The sequence below is a fragment of the Colletotrichum scovillei genome (genome assembly GCF_011075155.1).
Source record: "Colletotrichum scovillei strain TJNH1 chromosome Unknown Contig00006, whole genome shotgun sequence".
NCBI lineage: Eukaryota > Fungi > Ascomycota > Sordariomycetes > Glomerellales > Glomerellaceae > Colletotrichum > Colletotrichum scovillei.
This window is the reverse complement of record NW_023336264.1, coordinates 5,017,808-5,031,984: the sequence shown is the minus strand read 5'-3', so window position 1 is coordinate 5,031,984 and position 14,177 is coordinate 5,017,808. Positions and strand designations below refer to the sequence as shown.

The following is a 14,177-nucleotide window of genomic DNA, read 5'->3' as shown; positions in this document are numbered from 1 at the left end:
TGCTGCCGAGCTCGACGCGAGCGGATGCCTCCGTTACAACTTGCGGTAGAACTGCCCGGCGGCGTGGTGCATCTAGACGACGCCAAGAAATCATGATAGAACGCTGGGAATTAGGGGGAATCGGAGCAGAGATGAGATATAAAGCAAAGCCCCAAGTGCGTGGTGTTCAGGGAGCGATGCCCTCTTGAAGCTTCCAAGCTCTGCCATTCCAACTTCAGTCTCTCCTTTTCTGCTGCATTTATTCACCATGGTCCGTCTTTTTAGCTTAGCCGCTTTTGCGACGGCATCCCTCGCTTCATGCACACAGGCCCAGGGTCTAGAGACCTGCCTCGAAACGGCCGGCCTTCTCACATCATTCCCCGAGACCAACGCCTCGTTCCCGACTGACATCCTCCCGTGGCAGCGCCGCATCGCCCCCACTCCGGCCGGCGTCGCCTGGCCGCGCACCACCGATGAGGTCGCAGCCGCTCTTGCCTGTGCCCGGGAGGCAAAGGTTCTGGTCGCGGCCCGTGATGGCGGTCACTGCTATGGCTCCTACAGTCTGCCCAACGCCGGGCTCACCATCAACATGACTCACTTCCAGGAGACCAAGTATGATGAAGCCACTGGTCTGCTTACCTACGGCGGCGGCTCCCTCGTGAGCCCTGTCGTCAGCCAGCTCTGGAAAGAGCATGGCGCCCGTTTCCCTCACGTCCGCGCCAACATGGTCGGCCTGATCGGCTCTTCCATTGGAGGCGGCTTCGGCTCCCTGTCCCGCATGCTCGGAACCCCCATGGACTACCTCGAGGGCGCCACGTACATGCTTTACAACGGTACCATTGTCGAGACCTCCCGCACCAAGAACCCCGAGCTCTTCTGGGCCCTGCAAGGTGCTGGCAGCTCTTATGGTATCATCCTGAGCCTCACCACCAAGACTTGGAAGCCCACGTACCAGCAGGCTATCAACTACACCATTACCCTCACCGACAGCACCCTCTCCGCCGGCGTCGACTCTCTCCTCGCCATCCAGGAGCACTACCTCTCTGGCCAGTGGCCCGACGAGCTCACCATGCGTTGGTCCCTGACCGCCCCTCCCTATACCGGCTCCGGCTTCTACTGGGGCAACCCCGAGGACTTTGACAAGCTCCTCGAGCCCCTCATGGCTAAGCTTCCCAACGGCACCCAACTCACCCGAACCGTCCAGGACTTCTGGGCCGTCGAGAATGTCGCCACTCCCTCCATCGACACCCCCATCGACACTTTCCCCCCTCGCAACTTCTACCTCCAGGCCCTCGTCCTCCGTGAGGATCAACCCTTCACAAAGGCTTCCGCCACCGCCCTCTACAACTTCACCACCGTGGCCTTCAACCGCACCGACCTCACAAAGTTTGGCTTTATCGACCTCTGGGGCGGCAAGCCCACAAAGGCCCTCAAGGACGACGACACCTCCTTCGCCCACGCCAACAGCCTATGGCTCATCCGCTGGGAGGGCCGTCTCGCCACCGGCTTGACCGAGTTCCCCGCCGACGGCCTGAGCTACATGCAGAACGGCTTTCAGCCCTTCAAGGACCAGCTCGCGGCCGAGGGCGTGCCCCTTCGCGGCTTCGTCAACTACCGCGATACGGCTCTGACCGTTGATCAGTGGAGCGAGCGCCTGTACGGCAAGAATTATGCCAAGTTGCAGGAGATCAAGGCCGTGTACGACCCCGAGGGCATGTTCACTGCCCACCCGCAGAGTATTCCTCTGCCTGGCCAGCAGCCCCCTGCCGCCATCAACTAGACGAGATGTTTGATCACTTGGAAGATGTGAAAGAGGCCTCTGGAGGCCAATGAAAAAGTCTGTACATATCGACTGGAGCAGGACTGTTTCGAGTTCTCTCCAGATACACATATACTTGGAGCGAGTTATAAAACAATTGATCTGTAGAAGAGGGGTGCTCACATAGCAAACTTGATTGAATGAAACATCCCGTTTGAAGGTGCTCAGCCTCAGCCGCGTCATTTGTGCCCCGATATGCCTCAAGTTTTCTCCAACAGCAAAGCTCTCAAGCAGCCAGTTTCCCTCCGTCCAAAATCCTTCTCGCCGATTCCTTCACCGCGTTCATCGCCACAAGGTACAAACTTGGTCCCACACTGATCCTAGCGACCCCAATCTCACCCAGCTCCATCGTTGACAACGAGTCCGCCCGATCCCCGAGCTTAACAGCAACCCGCCCTCCGAGCTCTTTGACGAGCACACGAACCTCCGATGTCCGCAGCCCACGTCCCGAGCCACCCCAGAAAAACACGGTCGTCGCCCCGGCCTCCAGGTACGCCCGGCCCCGCTTCACGGCTTCAGCCAGGACACCCTCGTCGTCAGCCGCGCAATACGGCTCGAGGCGGAACACATCGCACCGGGCATTGAGGACAAAGTCAGGACACCCCGCCTCGCGAGCCGCTTCCAAGGCGCTCTTGAGGCGAGCGACTTGCGTTTCTACGCCGTAGAGGGACCCTTCGATGCCCTTCTCGAATCCGGCTGACGGGATACTGTCCTCAATGTTGGCTCCGCTAGCGCCCAGCGTGACTACTTCTGTTACGACCTCGTCGATTAGATCTCCGTATCCGTCTTGGAGGTCAACGGAGAGTGGCAGGCCGGCGGCTTTGGCGGCGGGCGCGAGTTGGCCTATCGCGGCCATGTTTTGCTCTAGCTCGAGATCCTCATCTTTTACGCCTACTGTAGCTGCGATGGCCCATGATGCGGTTGCAATGGCTTTTACGGGCTTTGAGTCGGCGGTGTTTAGCGAGATGATCGTGTTGAGGGAGGCTAGGTCCCAGACGTTGGCGAAGATGACTGGCGATGCGGGGACGTGCAGCTGCTTCAGCTCTTGGGCGAGTTCGTTGCTCATGTTGGGCAGTATGATGTCTTGTTTGATAATCAGCTTCACGTACAGATAATGAGAGTAGAACTCTGTATACTTCAGTATATAAAGTTTCGATCTGACGTTCAACCTGAACTTAAGGATGACTCCTAGAGGGGTTTAATCAAACGGCCCCAATGCGCTAATGACAAACGAAGGGCGTCGTCCCGACGAACATCGACCCTCTCCCGATGCAAGCCGGGAGCCTGGATCCGATGTCGCAGCCAAGTCTTTCTTGAGAAACCTCAATGACATTTCCAGCGCCCCTTTTCCTTCATACTCTACGATCTCGACATCTTCTCTTTGGAACTGGACCCTTGTCATGATATCTCATTGGAGTAGAGCGCTGAGACTTGGGGGTGCCGTTCGATTGGCGAGCAAACGCATGGTGTCGATTTAGCATCAGCCCCAGCAGCCCAAACGCCACAGCTTCTTCCAACAATTGTTCAGGACCAATACCGATATCCACATGACATCACCTGTTTACATCGATGAACGTACACTTACGAGAGTATGACTGGTCGGTTGCGAAGTCGCCGCCTCCTTCATGTTCTTGATTAGTACCAACCTAGCAGAGCTAGGTAGGTATTAACGCAGAAAGCCCCGAGTTTGCGGTGGACCAGCTTGCGGGACAGTGCTCGTCTGTGGGTACTTGGAGCAAGGAAACAGGGAGGACTGATGGTTTGTGGAGAACCACACACAACATGAAGCTACAGCAACAGTTGCAGCCATAGCTTCTCCGTGGAACTCACCAAGCTATAAGATGAAGTAACTTTAGCACATCTGGGACTCTCACTACTTAAATGTCATCGGATCTGATCATTAATGTTACCGATTGGTAATATCTCCGCGGATTTATCTATGCATGGGCCTAGTGCTTTGCTTATGCACTGGTGCTTGTTCCAACATGCACCCAAGATCCCAGCTGAATCCTTACTCCAACGTCAGCTTCCTAAGCGATTGCGCTATTCTCCTAGCCGACAACTTCTGCGGGCTAGATATGAACGATCACCAATCGCTTCTGCATACTACTGCACCTCTTGGGTTTGTTATGGGAACTTTGTAAGGTCTTTATGGGCCACCTCGGACGTAGACACCGTGTAAAGCGGTGTTCCGCCTGCACGATCTCAGTAAGACGACAACTCCGGAGCTAATGAGAACCCTGTGTAAGATGCATGAAGTTGGTAAGCCAGCGCATCCGTTCAATTAGCCTGAGAAAGAATCTGCAAGGTTGGACATATATTTAACTGCAACGAACCCCGTACATATTACCGCACCCAGAATTCGTTTACCCCTTCACTTTCAGACTTCGTGGTACATCGCCTCAAAGAGATAACCCGTCGAAACCACAGCAAATATGCGGGGCTTAATTGCGTCGTCGATCCTCTACATTGCTCTAGCTGTCGGCCAGAGCCTACCCTCACGTATTGCCTACCAATTCCCAGAACAGCCCAACTGGATCGAAAACATCGCCGTCCGCAAGAATGGCAACCTCCTCCTGCCTCTCCTTACCTCTCCCGAACTCTATCAAGTCGCCAAACCATGGGAGAAGTCCCCGTCCACAGAGCTCGTCCACCGCTTCTCAGACATAAATGGCCTTCTCGGCATCACCGAAACTTGCACCGACACATTCGTGGTGGTAGGCGGCAACTTCTCAGGCATTGGTGTCAGCGTTCCCGGTACCTTTTCGGCGTGGGAGGTCGGCATCGCAGACAAGAAGACGACGGTGAACAAGATTGTCAACGTCCCAGAGGCGGCGTTCTTGAATGGCGTAGTCTCTCTGCCGTGGGACAGCAACATTGTTCTCATTGCTGAGTCCGCGCTTGGTAAAGTGTACAGACTCGATGTCAAAGCCAAGAAATACGAGACCATCCTAAGCGGTCAAGATTTCGAGCCTGCCGCCGGAGCGGTGCCAGCGATCGGAGTCAACGGTGTAAAAGTTCGTGGGGACTATTTGTACTGGAGCCACAGCTCATTTAGAAAGGTCTTCCGGGTCAAGCTCGATCGCTCGGGTAGAGTTGCGGCAAAGGCCACTATCGACCAGATTGCCGATGTGAGCACCATCGCTGCGTTTCTCGACGATTTTGCTTTCGATAAGAAGGGCGGTATCTGGGCAGTGACCAACATTGATGATAAGCTTGTTTACATCACCCCCGAGGGGAAGGGCACCGTCGTGGCCGGCTCAGAGACGGAACTGACTGTCGCTGGAGGAACCGCCACTGCTTTCGGACGGAACGTAAAGGACAAGGCGATCTTGTATGTTGTGACTGGAGGGTCTCTCGCAGCGCCGATCAATGGGACGATCACGGAGCCCGGAAAGGTAGTAGCTTTTGACACGCATAGCTATGGTCTGTAGAGACCAAATCGACTTGCCATGAGTCTGTCTGAGTTCCGGGTCTGGACGGGTTAGACGTAGGCAAGGGGTTCATGGACGTACAAAATTGTTAGAAGTATTTTATGCAGGAGTTCAACAGAGTCATACGATGCGCAGATACAGGAATTCATATGCATCTTTAAGGCAAGGCACATGTTCAATGATCAACTTCAAGTGGCTCAAGACGAGGAACGTTTGAAGGTAATGTGACGTACTCCAGGTACATCAGATATAATTCACGAAGGAGATAGGTCATCTTGTTGATTGATGAAGTCCATCACTCACACGGTCCCTTCGATTTACATGATTACTACTTTACTTAGAAGGATGTCATAGAAACATCCAATCCTTTTCAAACGCATAGTCCCACATAACCGGTGCTGAATCTCCGTACCAGTGTCTAATTGTCCTGCTGACTCATGTACCAAAATTCAGGTAGTGAGGATAAGCCGTAAATTTCTCCCGCGTGGCATCTAGATCTATTAGCCTGAGTCTTACAGCCAATACTGCAGCGTGTGCGGCAACATCAGATGCGGGAGTCAGAATGTCTTCAAACTTATATCCTGCCCTCGCTACAGGTGATCGAAATCGGAGCGTGTTATATCCGCGCGGTGCTGACACCAAAATTGACTACATGCGAGATCCCGCAATCCGAAAGCGAGATCTCTGATCTGCATGTCGGCAATTCCGCTAGCCCTGTCAATGTAACACGATCCCCCACATTCACCTGCTGGCTCGTGGGGATCATTGCATCCCTTTAGCACGTGCTCCTCCGGACTCGAGATCATTCAGTAATTGTGGCAGTCTTGAGATGATTCTACAATAGACATCACCATTTTACAGTTGAGGCGCAAATCAATGACGCATTGTTCTCTTTGGATAATTGCACACAATAGCGTGTTTAGGAATACATGCACTAAGTGAGTATCAGACTTAACACGTGATTTGACGTTTCTATGATCGAACGCCATTGCATCCAGAGATGTCTACTATACGATTACACGGGTATTGTGTACAAAATCAGAAGCTCAGCCTTGAAAAGCTAGTGCTCTCTGCACCACGCAGGCTCCCGGAACTTGAACAGAGGACCGAGGTAGGCCTCGGGCATCACAAGACCACCGTTCATCCAGTCACAAAGAGTGCCCCACGACTTGTCGTTGTCACAGTTAGTGAACTGCTTGTTAGCTGTCCTGGACTTGGTGACGGTGTCTTGATCGACGTAATCCCACTCGCAAAATCCGTGCGATGCCAGGCAAGTCACTTTCGTCTTTCCGTCAAAGCTCGGATCTTTGCCCTGGCAATCCTCCACCTTGAAGACCTCACTTAGGTTCGCCCAATTCTTGTCGTGGATCTTGTTGAGCACATCGACATAATCATTCTTCCAGTCCTTCGGGTTGTGCAGCGCGTACGAGTCGCCCGTATCCGGATCGATCCAGAATTGGTAGCAATTGCCCGCGGGACCAAGACCAGGGCATGAGACGGCGCCGTTGGTGTCGGGTGCGTAGTCGAGGGCATTGACGCCGGTAGAGCGAGTGGAAACGATGCCGTTGGCCTTGAGAGACAGAGAAAGGATGTAGAGTTGCAGATCGTGGTAGAGCTCGGTGGATTGGAGATTCAAGCTGGTCACAGCACGCTGGCTGAAGCCACCAGGCTCCGTTGCGGCCAGAAACAGGGTGCTGTTGCCCTGAAGCTCCTTCAAGGCGCCTTCGAGGCTACCTTGGTAGTCAATGATAAGCTGAGCAAGGCTGCTCCCGATCTCGCCCAGCGTGATGAATCGCGAGTTGGAAGAGCCTGCCACGGAAGACATGAAGAAAGAGCTCATTCCTGTGACGACAGCCATGCCAGTGGCGACGCCGGCCAAAAGGGGGTTGGCAAAGGCGCCAACGGCGGCCATCCAAAACCCGCCAGAGATTGAAGTCCACAACAAGTTGCTCGGAACTTGAGGGTCAGTGGATGGGGAGACGGTAGCAACGATGTCCCCAATCGTATCCGCGGCGAGGGTGTGGCCATTCCAAAGAGCCTCCGAGAACTGATTGAAGAACTGAGAAATAGCGTAAATGTTCCAAAGAGTGTAAAATTGCTGCGGCGAAGAGTAGGCGGCGTCGACACCGGCAGTTTCAAAGGCCGCACACGTATCGCGAGTGAGGGTGTCGCAAGTTCGACCACCATAGCCGTTAAAAGCTAGATAACACTGGGCGAATCCCAGGTTGTCGCAGTCGGCCTTGGTGCCGTTCTCAGCCAGCCATTTGGTGATGTAGTCCGACACGTTCAACTGAGCCCAGCACTCGGGCTTAAGTCCTGTCTCCGATCCAGGAGAGCAGTCAAATGCGCGGGCTGCGATGGCGGTTTCCGGAGGGGAGGCAAGCACAGCGGTGATCAGAAGCCCGAAGGAAAAGAACAGACGAGCCGCCATTGTCGATAGCAACAGCTTGAAGTTGGACAAGGACAAATGAGTGTGTAGCTGAATCGAGCTGAATGTCTTGAATCACCAAAAGCATCGTCTTTACGGCCGGGAACTCCTTGAACTATGTACTCGATCGCATGTGCAATCGAGAAACCGAATCGCATTAGGTGAGTCTATTACAATATCTACGGAGAGATCGGACTTTGTTGATGTTGACTCAAGACCGACATCAAAAATGCGGTAGATCTCCTTACTCAGCGTGTAGTTGAAGACTGATCGGCATTTTCAGCGCGTTTTTTATATGAAGGAGCAGGATTAACTTTGTTTAAAGTGCCTTGACCACCCACTCCCTGATATAAGTATGGGGCTGAACTAGGTCATTGACTCAAAGTATCACCGCAATCATTCCGGCACCACCGAGAACGACGTCAACTGATTTATATGCTGGGAAGAGATCCCGATCGGTTCTTGTTGTCGTTCTTGATAAGGCAAAGTGAGTAGATTGATGTGATCCAGTGTTATCGCTTCATTAGCTTGTCGGAACTCGGGTTGGAAGAATTAGTTTTTGTCACTCCATCGAGTCCAAACGCTAGATATTGTAACATGCACTTGAAGGATCTCTGTAGATTCCGTAAGATATGTGTTGGTCAAACACCTGAGCTGAGATGTATCAATCTTCAGTTATGTGGCGGTTGGAATTTACCCCAGTCATCAAGCTATCAGTCGATCCCGACAACGACTTGAGGACAGCACACGAGACAGAATACGAGACAATATAATTTCCAGTTGAATTGTGATGTAAACTGACACTTCCAAGTTTCACCCTGCAGGTCATTGTCGCTGGGACGGAGATACTTCCAGCTTTCCACGTTTATCCACTCGCGTCAACATGTCCGATGTCAGCTGAAGCCAAAGCCACAAGCACCTCCAAATCGCGAGCAGTATATTGACACCGAACAAAGACAACCCCACCCAAACTCTATGTAGTGGGCTGCGTATGTCTAGAAGGTAATTCCATGGCAGGTTGAGTCTGATAGCCCTCAGTGGTGGGATCACTCCTGACAGCCTGCCGGGCAAGCACTTCTCTCTCATGCTGAACCAAAGCAGAGGAAAGACACCAGTAGGATGCGCAGCAGTCTCTCGCATCGGTACCTTTGATGCCATAGCGCTTGCGAATCTCAAAGCGCTTCTTCATGACATACCTGGAATGGATTATTAGTGACTTGAACATGGAAAGTCGTCAAGTCTTAACTCAGCCGGCGTACATCCAACCAAAGCCGGTAAGGTAGGTGACTCCCATCATCAATAGGCAGTCACGGTTGATATGCCTGTAATTGTTCATTGAAGGCTCCTTGATTCGATGGGAGGTCTGTCCGAGAACTTTCCAGATTTGTCAGCAAAACAATGACCGCCACGATCAGAGGGTGGCATACGAAGACATGGCACGAAGGTGCTTAGGAGGCAAAGCTCGCAGGATGCACAGCATCCACACAGGCCATGATGCCAACCATCGCTTTGGGTAAGCTCGCCATCTACCTGTGCATTCAAGTTGTCATGGTCTTTGATTTGTTGGGCGCCATCCTCTCTTCGAGGCTGGGAACGAGGCATTCGTGCCCAAAGTTTGAACGCTAAAAGCAGGTCTAGAGGCTAGAGACAGAAAGGCAAAAACAAAGTGTGGATGAATGTAAAATGAAAGAAGCTTAATCCGGGATTCGGCAATGCAGGTATTAACTCAATTCAAATCGACGTCCACGCGTCCTCGGCGTTTGCTCTTGGTGAACCATTTGCCCCCTTCAAAAGAGTATGATGTCGGGAGTCAAGGCAGTGCCGCGTTACGCCAAGTAGACGGCACGTCGTTCCCGGATATTCTGCCTCAGCAGTCTTGGCCTGCATGCATGGCCTGTGTGAAGCGACGTAATGCTTGGTGGAGTTTCTGCCCGATTGAGCGTCAGCCATTGAATCCCTGAGCAGCGGTTCTCCAGATTACACCACCCAATCAGTAACACTGAAGTGTTAGTTGGTGAGGCGAACAGACCATCGCGCTTGTAACCTGGTTGATTGTTAGGATGTACCATTGAAGGGCGTGTTCACTTGTCAGGCCTCCAATTATACAATTCAGAAATGCAGCGCTGAGTAAGACTAGAGTCCGTCCTGAAAAATACGCGTTTCTGATAAGATCCTGCAGTTTATACTATGTACAAGAAGATTATTTGCTGCTTCAGCTAGAGGACTGTGGGCCATATTTCGATAGACGTGAAGTCTGGCCCTTACCAAGGCCACCACCAGGGGTTGGATCGTTTCACAACCCAAACGCCACGCTCAATAGTGTTGATGACAATGTAGCCACTCTTGAAGTACGGGTAATGGCTCCAAGTACCAGTGTAGTTGTTTGCTCCACCGCCAGGCTCATTGTCGTCTTCCGGAAAGATGTCAAAGTAGGCAATCTCCTTGACGTTCTTGGCTGTGGGATCCCATCGAATGGATGAGATGTCCAGGATACGAAGCCCAGCGCCATAGTTGCTCTGGTACGCCAGACCGCGGTGGATAAATTGGTTGTGGTCGACACTGCGGACGGTACCCTTGAAAATACCAGAGTTCTTGGGCTTCTCAAGGGATCTGATGTCCCAGAAGTAGGTCACAGGGAAACCGTCAGCCGCCGGGCCAGTCTTGTTCCTCTCGTCAATCTCGTCGTCCAAAACCAAGAAGTCCTGCCAGTTGGGATCAATAACCCAGCCCTGGTGGGTGTAGGTCGCACCCTCGTAAGTGGTACGAGAGATGATGTTGGTGCTGTTCTTCTCGGTCACATCGTAGCTTGAAAACTAGTCAGAAAAGAGCGTAAAACAAAGTCGGCGTCAAAGGACTCACATGGTCAAGGTATCCTCGTTGTAGCCGTAGCAGATGTCGCGGCCCCAGTACTTAACGTCAGGTCCACGGTACACAATGCACTGCGCGTCATGAACATAGCCATCGCCAGCCGCACATCCCAGGTAGACAGGATTGTTGATGTCGGCGAGATCGAGGAACTGCAGACCAGAGTCGCATGGAAGGTTGCGACGCGGCTGGGCACCGACGGCAACGGCATATCCCTTTTCCTCGTTGACAACGACGTTGTGGCTGCGCCCAAGGGGTAGAGCTTCGGTCCAATGAGCCGTCAAATCCTTCTCATTGGAGAAGACAACGGGGTTCTTGGGGTCGATGTCGAGTAGCTGAAGCGGTGTTAGTCCGTAACCCACTTAAATGCTTGACTTGGAATGACCGGCAGGTCTGACATACCTTGCGCAAGTCGAAGAATTGGATTCCGTGCCCAGGCGCCTCGCTACCGACGACGAGATAGTTCTTGTAAGCCTTAATCTCACGCCACCTGCTTGGCTCGGAGAAGTACGGCAATTTTCCGAGGTAGATCAGCTTGCCCTGCTTCGAGACTTCGGCAAAAGCGGTGCCATCGAGTTGTCCAATGGCAGAGAACTCCCGGCCGTTTGGTGCCGTCCAACCCCACGACCCGGAACCTCTGCCGGTTGAGTTGCCAAACGCTGCGTGAGGTTGAAAGTCGTAGAGGTCGAGCTGTCATTTGTGAGCGGAACTCTCTGGCTCCCAGGACGACTAGGTCGATCCCATTTTCAATCATTAACTTACATCCTTGCATCGGAACGTCTGAAGAGGGTCGCCCTTGACGAGCTCTACCTTGCCATCCTTGCATGCGAGGTAGTCTTTGACGCGACCCGTCCACTGAGTCGAATCGAACTTTCCTTCGGCCTCGGCTTGTTCCCATTGGGCCTGGTTCTGTCAGACTTGATGCTGCTTGGAGACTAAGCATCAGACCTACGATCTTGTGCTCCATGCTCTCTTGGTGAGCCGCACCGGTATCATACCAGGCTGACAGCTCGGCGCTGGGCTCCAGCTCTCTGGCAATGGAGACACCAGAAAAGGCGCCAATGGCGACAAGTAGCGCGTTGGACTTCATGTTGGCGACTGATTCTCTACCAACACAGCTGGATGGGAAGCTTTCGCCGCAAAGATTGAATGTCAGAGGTAGTCCAAGGCGAGAAGTTTATTCCGCAAGTGGAAGGACTGTCGTCAGCATTTATAGCACCGACAATGTGGTCCGTCCTTCCATCTTCCAAGCCAAGCGACGCCATGTTACTCGGATGCCACAAAAGTCCCAGAAAATGGATTTCACGGCTAGGTAGTTGCAGGATACTTGCATTTCGCTCGCTCACCCATCGGCCAGTGTTCTGCACGATCTGCATAAGCCAAGCCATGGCGAAAATGCCGTTGGAATAAGACCATCGCTTAGCAGTTCGGTCCTCAGGTACTGAACGTAAACCCCTCTCTGGCGATGGATGTTGTAAGACGGACAATTGATGAGCCTGGTCTTTCGATATGGAATAGGCAGGTCGTAATGATGTCGCAAATTCTTGGCACTATTGGTCAACGTCACCAAGGTTATTCATCGCTGCCATGCTAAAGTTCCTCTGTTCGGTTGCGCCTATGCCTCTGCTATCCGTCGGGCCATCTCTGCTACTCCGCATCGCCCGGCGTCTCATAGGCTGCGTGAGCTTGCCAAGACAGAGTGCTGCAGGTGGCAATGATACCATTCAGAAGCCATGTAACCGTCCGCTTGGTATGCCGGGGTATTTCCCTTCAATATTCGATGACAACTCGCCTATCTAAAAATTGCAACGTTGAAGCATTGATACCGCCCACGCAAGAGAAGGGATGAACAACAGTTCAAAACGCATAGCTCTGAGGTGGCCGGGACCAGCTCCGGGATATATCAATCCCGGTGGGATGCTAGTAATCGCAGTGCGGTTCGCACCGATGTCGTGCCTAGGGCTTTTGGGCCGATCAAGCCGATCAGTCCATCACTTTTTAAGCTTGGATTTAGTGTTCCGAACCTCCCGCAACTAACGATCCACTAGTCTATACCCTTTGAGGCAGGCGTGGAACTACTCGGGTTGTGTTTGCATTAGTTTGGGAGAGCTTGCATACGAGTGGTGGTGGTTGATCTGAAAGCTGTTTCTTTGAGTTTATGTAGGTGATGGAGACCGCAATTATGGAACCATAGGATATTTCTGTCGGGAGCAGGCTTACCCGTAATCGGGGCCCGACTGTTCCTTCCGACGTTGAGAGGCCGGGGTGGAAGTCCGGCAAGGCAGAACCCCTCATCTACATTTGTGTTCTAGGTCAAATGTTTTACTCTTCAACGCGCATGCCAGTAACAAAAGAGCGGTGTCTTGTATTGCATAACAAAAGTAGAAAGAGCGATGTCCTCATGGCAGTCACGTCGGGAGCTCCTTTGAAGTGCACACTTTCGTTTCACGAGCCGTAGGCCACCATCAAAGACTGAGCACCATCAACCTCAGTCCGAATCAACATATACAGTGCTGGAAGTCCTCATTAGGCAATGCCGTTTCACGTCTGGGTGCTCCCAAGTTGTCACCCCACTCCGAGGATTGCCGCCTTCTCCGCAACCTCCACCACACCCCTCCCGAGATGCCACATAGTCCACGCTTCTTTGCAAGTCTTTCCGACCATAGAAGCAATTGACAACCAGCGACTGCCATTCGCCCCTTACCAATATGCCCGTCAAACTACGCCCCGCTACCCCGGCAGACGGCCCGGCCCTCGCATCCATCTACCTCTCCGCCTTCCACGACAACCCGGTGGCCATAACATGCTTCCCTGCGACCACGCAAGTCCGCAACTTTCTCGCCAAATCTTTTGCGGAAGAGATAAGCGAACCTAGATCTCAGTGGCTCGTCATCACTGATCCAGACTACGAGGACCCTGACCTTCCTATCGCTTGCGCAAAGTGGGTTCGCCCAGCAGGGCCCAACGAGACAAACGTCGAGCCGCCGCCTCCGGCAGATGTCTGGCCGCAAGAGGGCAACCCGGAGTTTGCGAACCACTTCTTTGGGTCCATTGGCAGGAAGCACGCCGAGATCATGGGAGAAACCAGACACTGGTACCTTGAGCTTATCATTTGCCGGAAAGAGCACCAGGGAAAAGGCGCAGCTAGCCCACTCCTGAGATGGGGCATCGAAAGGGCAGACGAGGAAGGAAAGTTGGCGTTCTTGGAGGCTGTGCCTCTGGCAAAGGAATCTACGAAAAGTATGGGTTTCAATCATTATACCGCCTAGACTTTACGACGCCCAACTCGGGTGTTTTGTCACAGGATTTTATGCTACGGAAAGGCAAGGCGGAAGAGGATTATGAGTTGGTGTTGAAGAGGTTCAATGCATCGTCATCATAGCGTGGCCGAGCAAAGAAACCTGATGAATCCGGGTCATCACAGTCGACACACCTGACGCGCTTGGCCAGATGGCAAGAGCGAATTTTGAGAAGTAGTCTCAGCCTATACGTTCGAGGAGCCCAGAGCTAGAAAGGAACCGAATTCTCTCATCGCATCAACAACTTGCAACCACGGTAGACTTGTAAGTGAGTTTTGAAAACACCACCTGTTATTCGATCAGGGTCCTATTCCCGAGAGTCTGACAATAGGATGGATGAGCCAACGATAGTT

At 52.7% G+C, this 14,177-nt stretch overlaps 7 protein-coding genes across 7 annotated transcripts; 3 read left to right on the top strand and 4 right to left on the bottom strand.

Annotated features, from left to right (window-relative positions):
• Nucleotides 1-247: 247 nt before the first annotated feature.
• HER10_EVM0003838 (uncharacterized protein) lies at nucleotides 248-1,759 on the top strand (the record flags this gene model as incomplete). The annotated part of the gene is made up of 1 exon (XM_035473501.1): nucleotides 248-1,759. One exon carries the CDS (start codon nucleotides 248-250, stop codon nucleotides 1,757-1,759), a length of 1,512 nt encoding a protein of 503 aa, XP_035332433.1.
• Nucleotides 1,760-2,024: 265 nt separating this feature from the next.
• On the bottom strand, nucleotides 2,025-2,904 carry HER10_EVM0002584 (uncharacterized protein; the record flags this gene model as incomplete). Its single annotated transcript, XM_035472290.1, has 1 exon — nucleotides 2,025-2,904. The coding sequence occupies exon 1, from the start codon at nucleotides 2,862-2,864 to the stop codon at nucleotides 2,025-2,027; it is 840 nt and encodes a 279-aa protein (XP_035332296.1). The 5' UTR covers nucleotides 2,865-2,904.
• A 1,329-nt stretch (nucleotides 2,905-4,233) lies between these two features.
• HER10_EVM0012231 (uncharacterized protein) lies at nucleotides 4,234-5,232 on the top strand (the record flags this gene model as incomplete). Its single annotated transcript, XM_035481629.1, has 1 exon — nucleotides 4,234-5,232. The coding sequence occupies one exon, from the start codon at nucleotides 4,234-4,236 to the stop codon at nucleotides 5,230-5,232; it is 999 nt and encodes a 332-aa protein (XP_035333483.1).
• Nucleotides 5,233-6,292: 1,060 nt separating this feature from the next.
• On the bottom strand, nucleotides 6,293-7,663 carry HER10_EVM0005904 (uncharacterized protein; the record flags this gene model as incomplete). Its single annotated transcript, XM_035475506.1, has 1 exon — nucleotides 6,293-7,663. The coding sequence occupies one exon, from the start codon at nucleotides 7,661-7,663 to the stop codon at nucleotides 6,293-6,295; it is 1,371 nt and encodes a 456-aa protein (XP_035332696.1).
• Nucleotides 7,664-8,633: 970 nt separating this feature from the next.
• HER10_EVM0007622 (uncharacterized protein) lies at nucleotides 8,634-9,440 on the bottom strand (the record flags this gene model as incomplete). Its single annotated transcript, XM_035477174.1, has 3 exons — nucleotides 9,088-9,440; nucleotides 8,920-9,034; nucleotides 8,634-8,856 (listed from the first exon to the last, which is right to left on the bottom strand). The coding sequence occupies exons 1-3, from the start codon at nucleotides 9,260-9,262 to the stop codon at nucleotides 8,634-8,636; spliced, it is 513 nt and encodes a 170-aa protein (XP_035332901.1). The 5' UTR covers nucleotides 9,263-9,440.
• A 481-nt stretch (nucleotides 9,441-9,921) lies between these two features.
• HER10_EVM0013015 (uncharacterized protein) lies at nucleotides 9,922-11,615 on the bottom strand (the record flags this gene model as incomplete). Its single annotated transcript, XM_035482387.1, has 6 exons — nucleotides 9,922-10,233; nucleotides 10,294-10,465; nucleotides 10,520-10,860; nucleotides 10,928-11,215; nucleotides 11,288-11,428; nucleotides 11,478-11,615. The coding sequence occupies 6 exons, from the start codon at nucleotides 11,613-11,615 to the stop codon at nucleotides 9,922-9,924; spliced, it is 1,392 nt and encodes a 463-aa protein (XP_035333571.1).
• A 1,534-nt stretch (nucleotides 11,616-13,149) lies between these two features.
• Nucleotides 13,150-13,794, top strand: HER10_EVM0007071 (acetyltransferase; the record flags this gene model as incomplete). Its single annotated transcript, XM_035476637.1, has 1 exon — nucleotides 13,150-13,794. Exon 1 carries the CDS (start codon nucleotides 13,234-13,236, stop codon nucleotides 13,792-13,794), a length of 561 nt encoding a protein of 186 aa, XP_035332831.1. The 5' UTR covers nucleotides 13,150-13,233.
• Nucleotides 13,795-14,177: the final 383 nt, after the last annotated feature.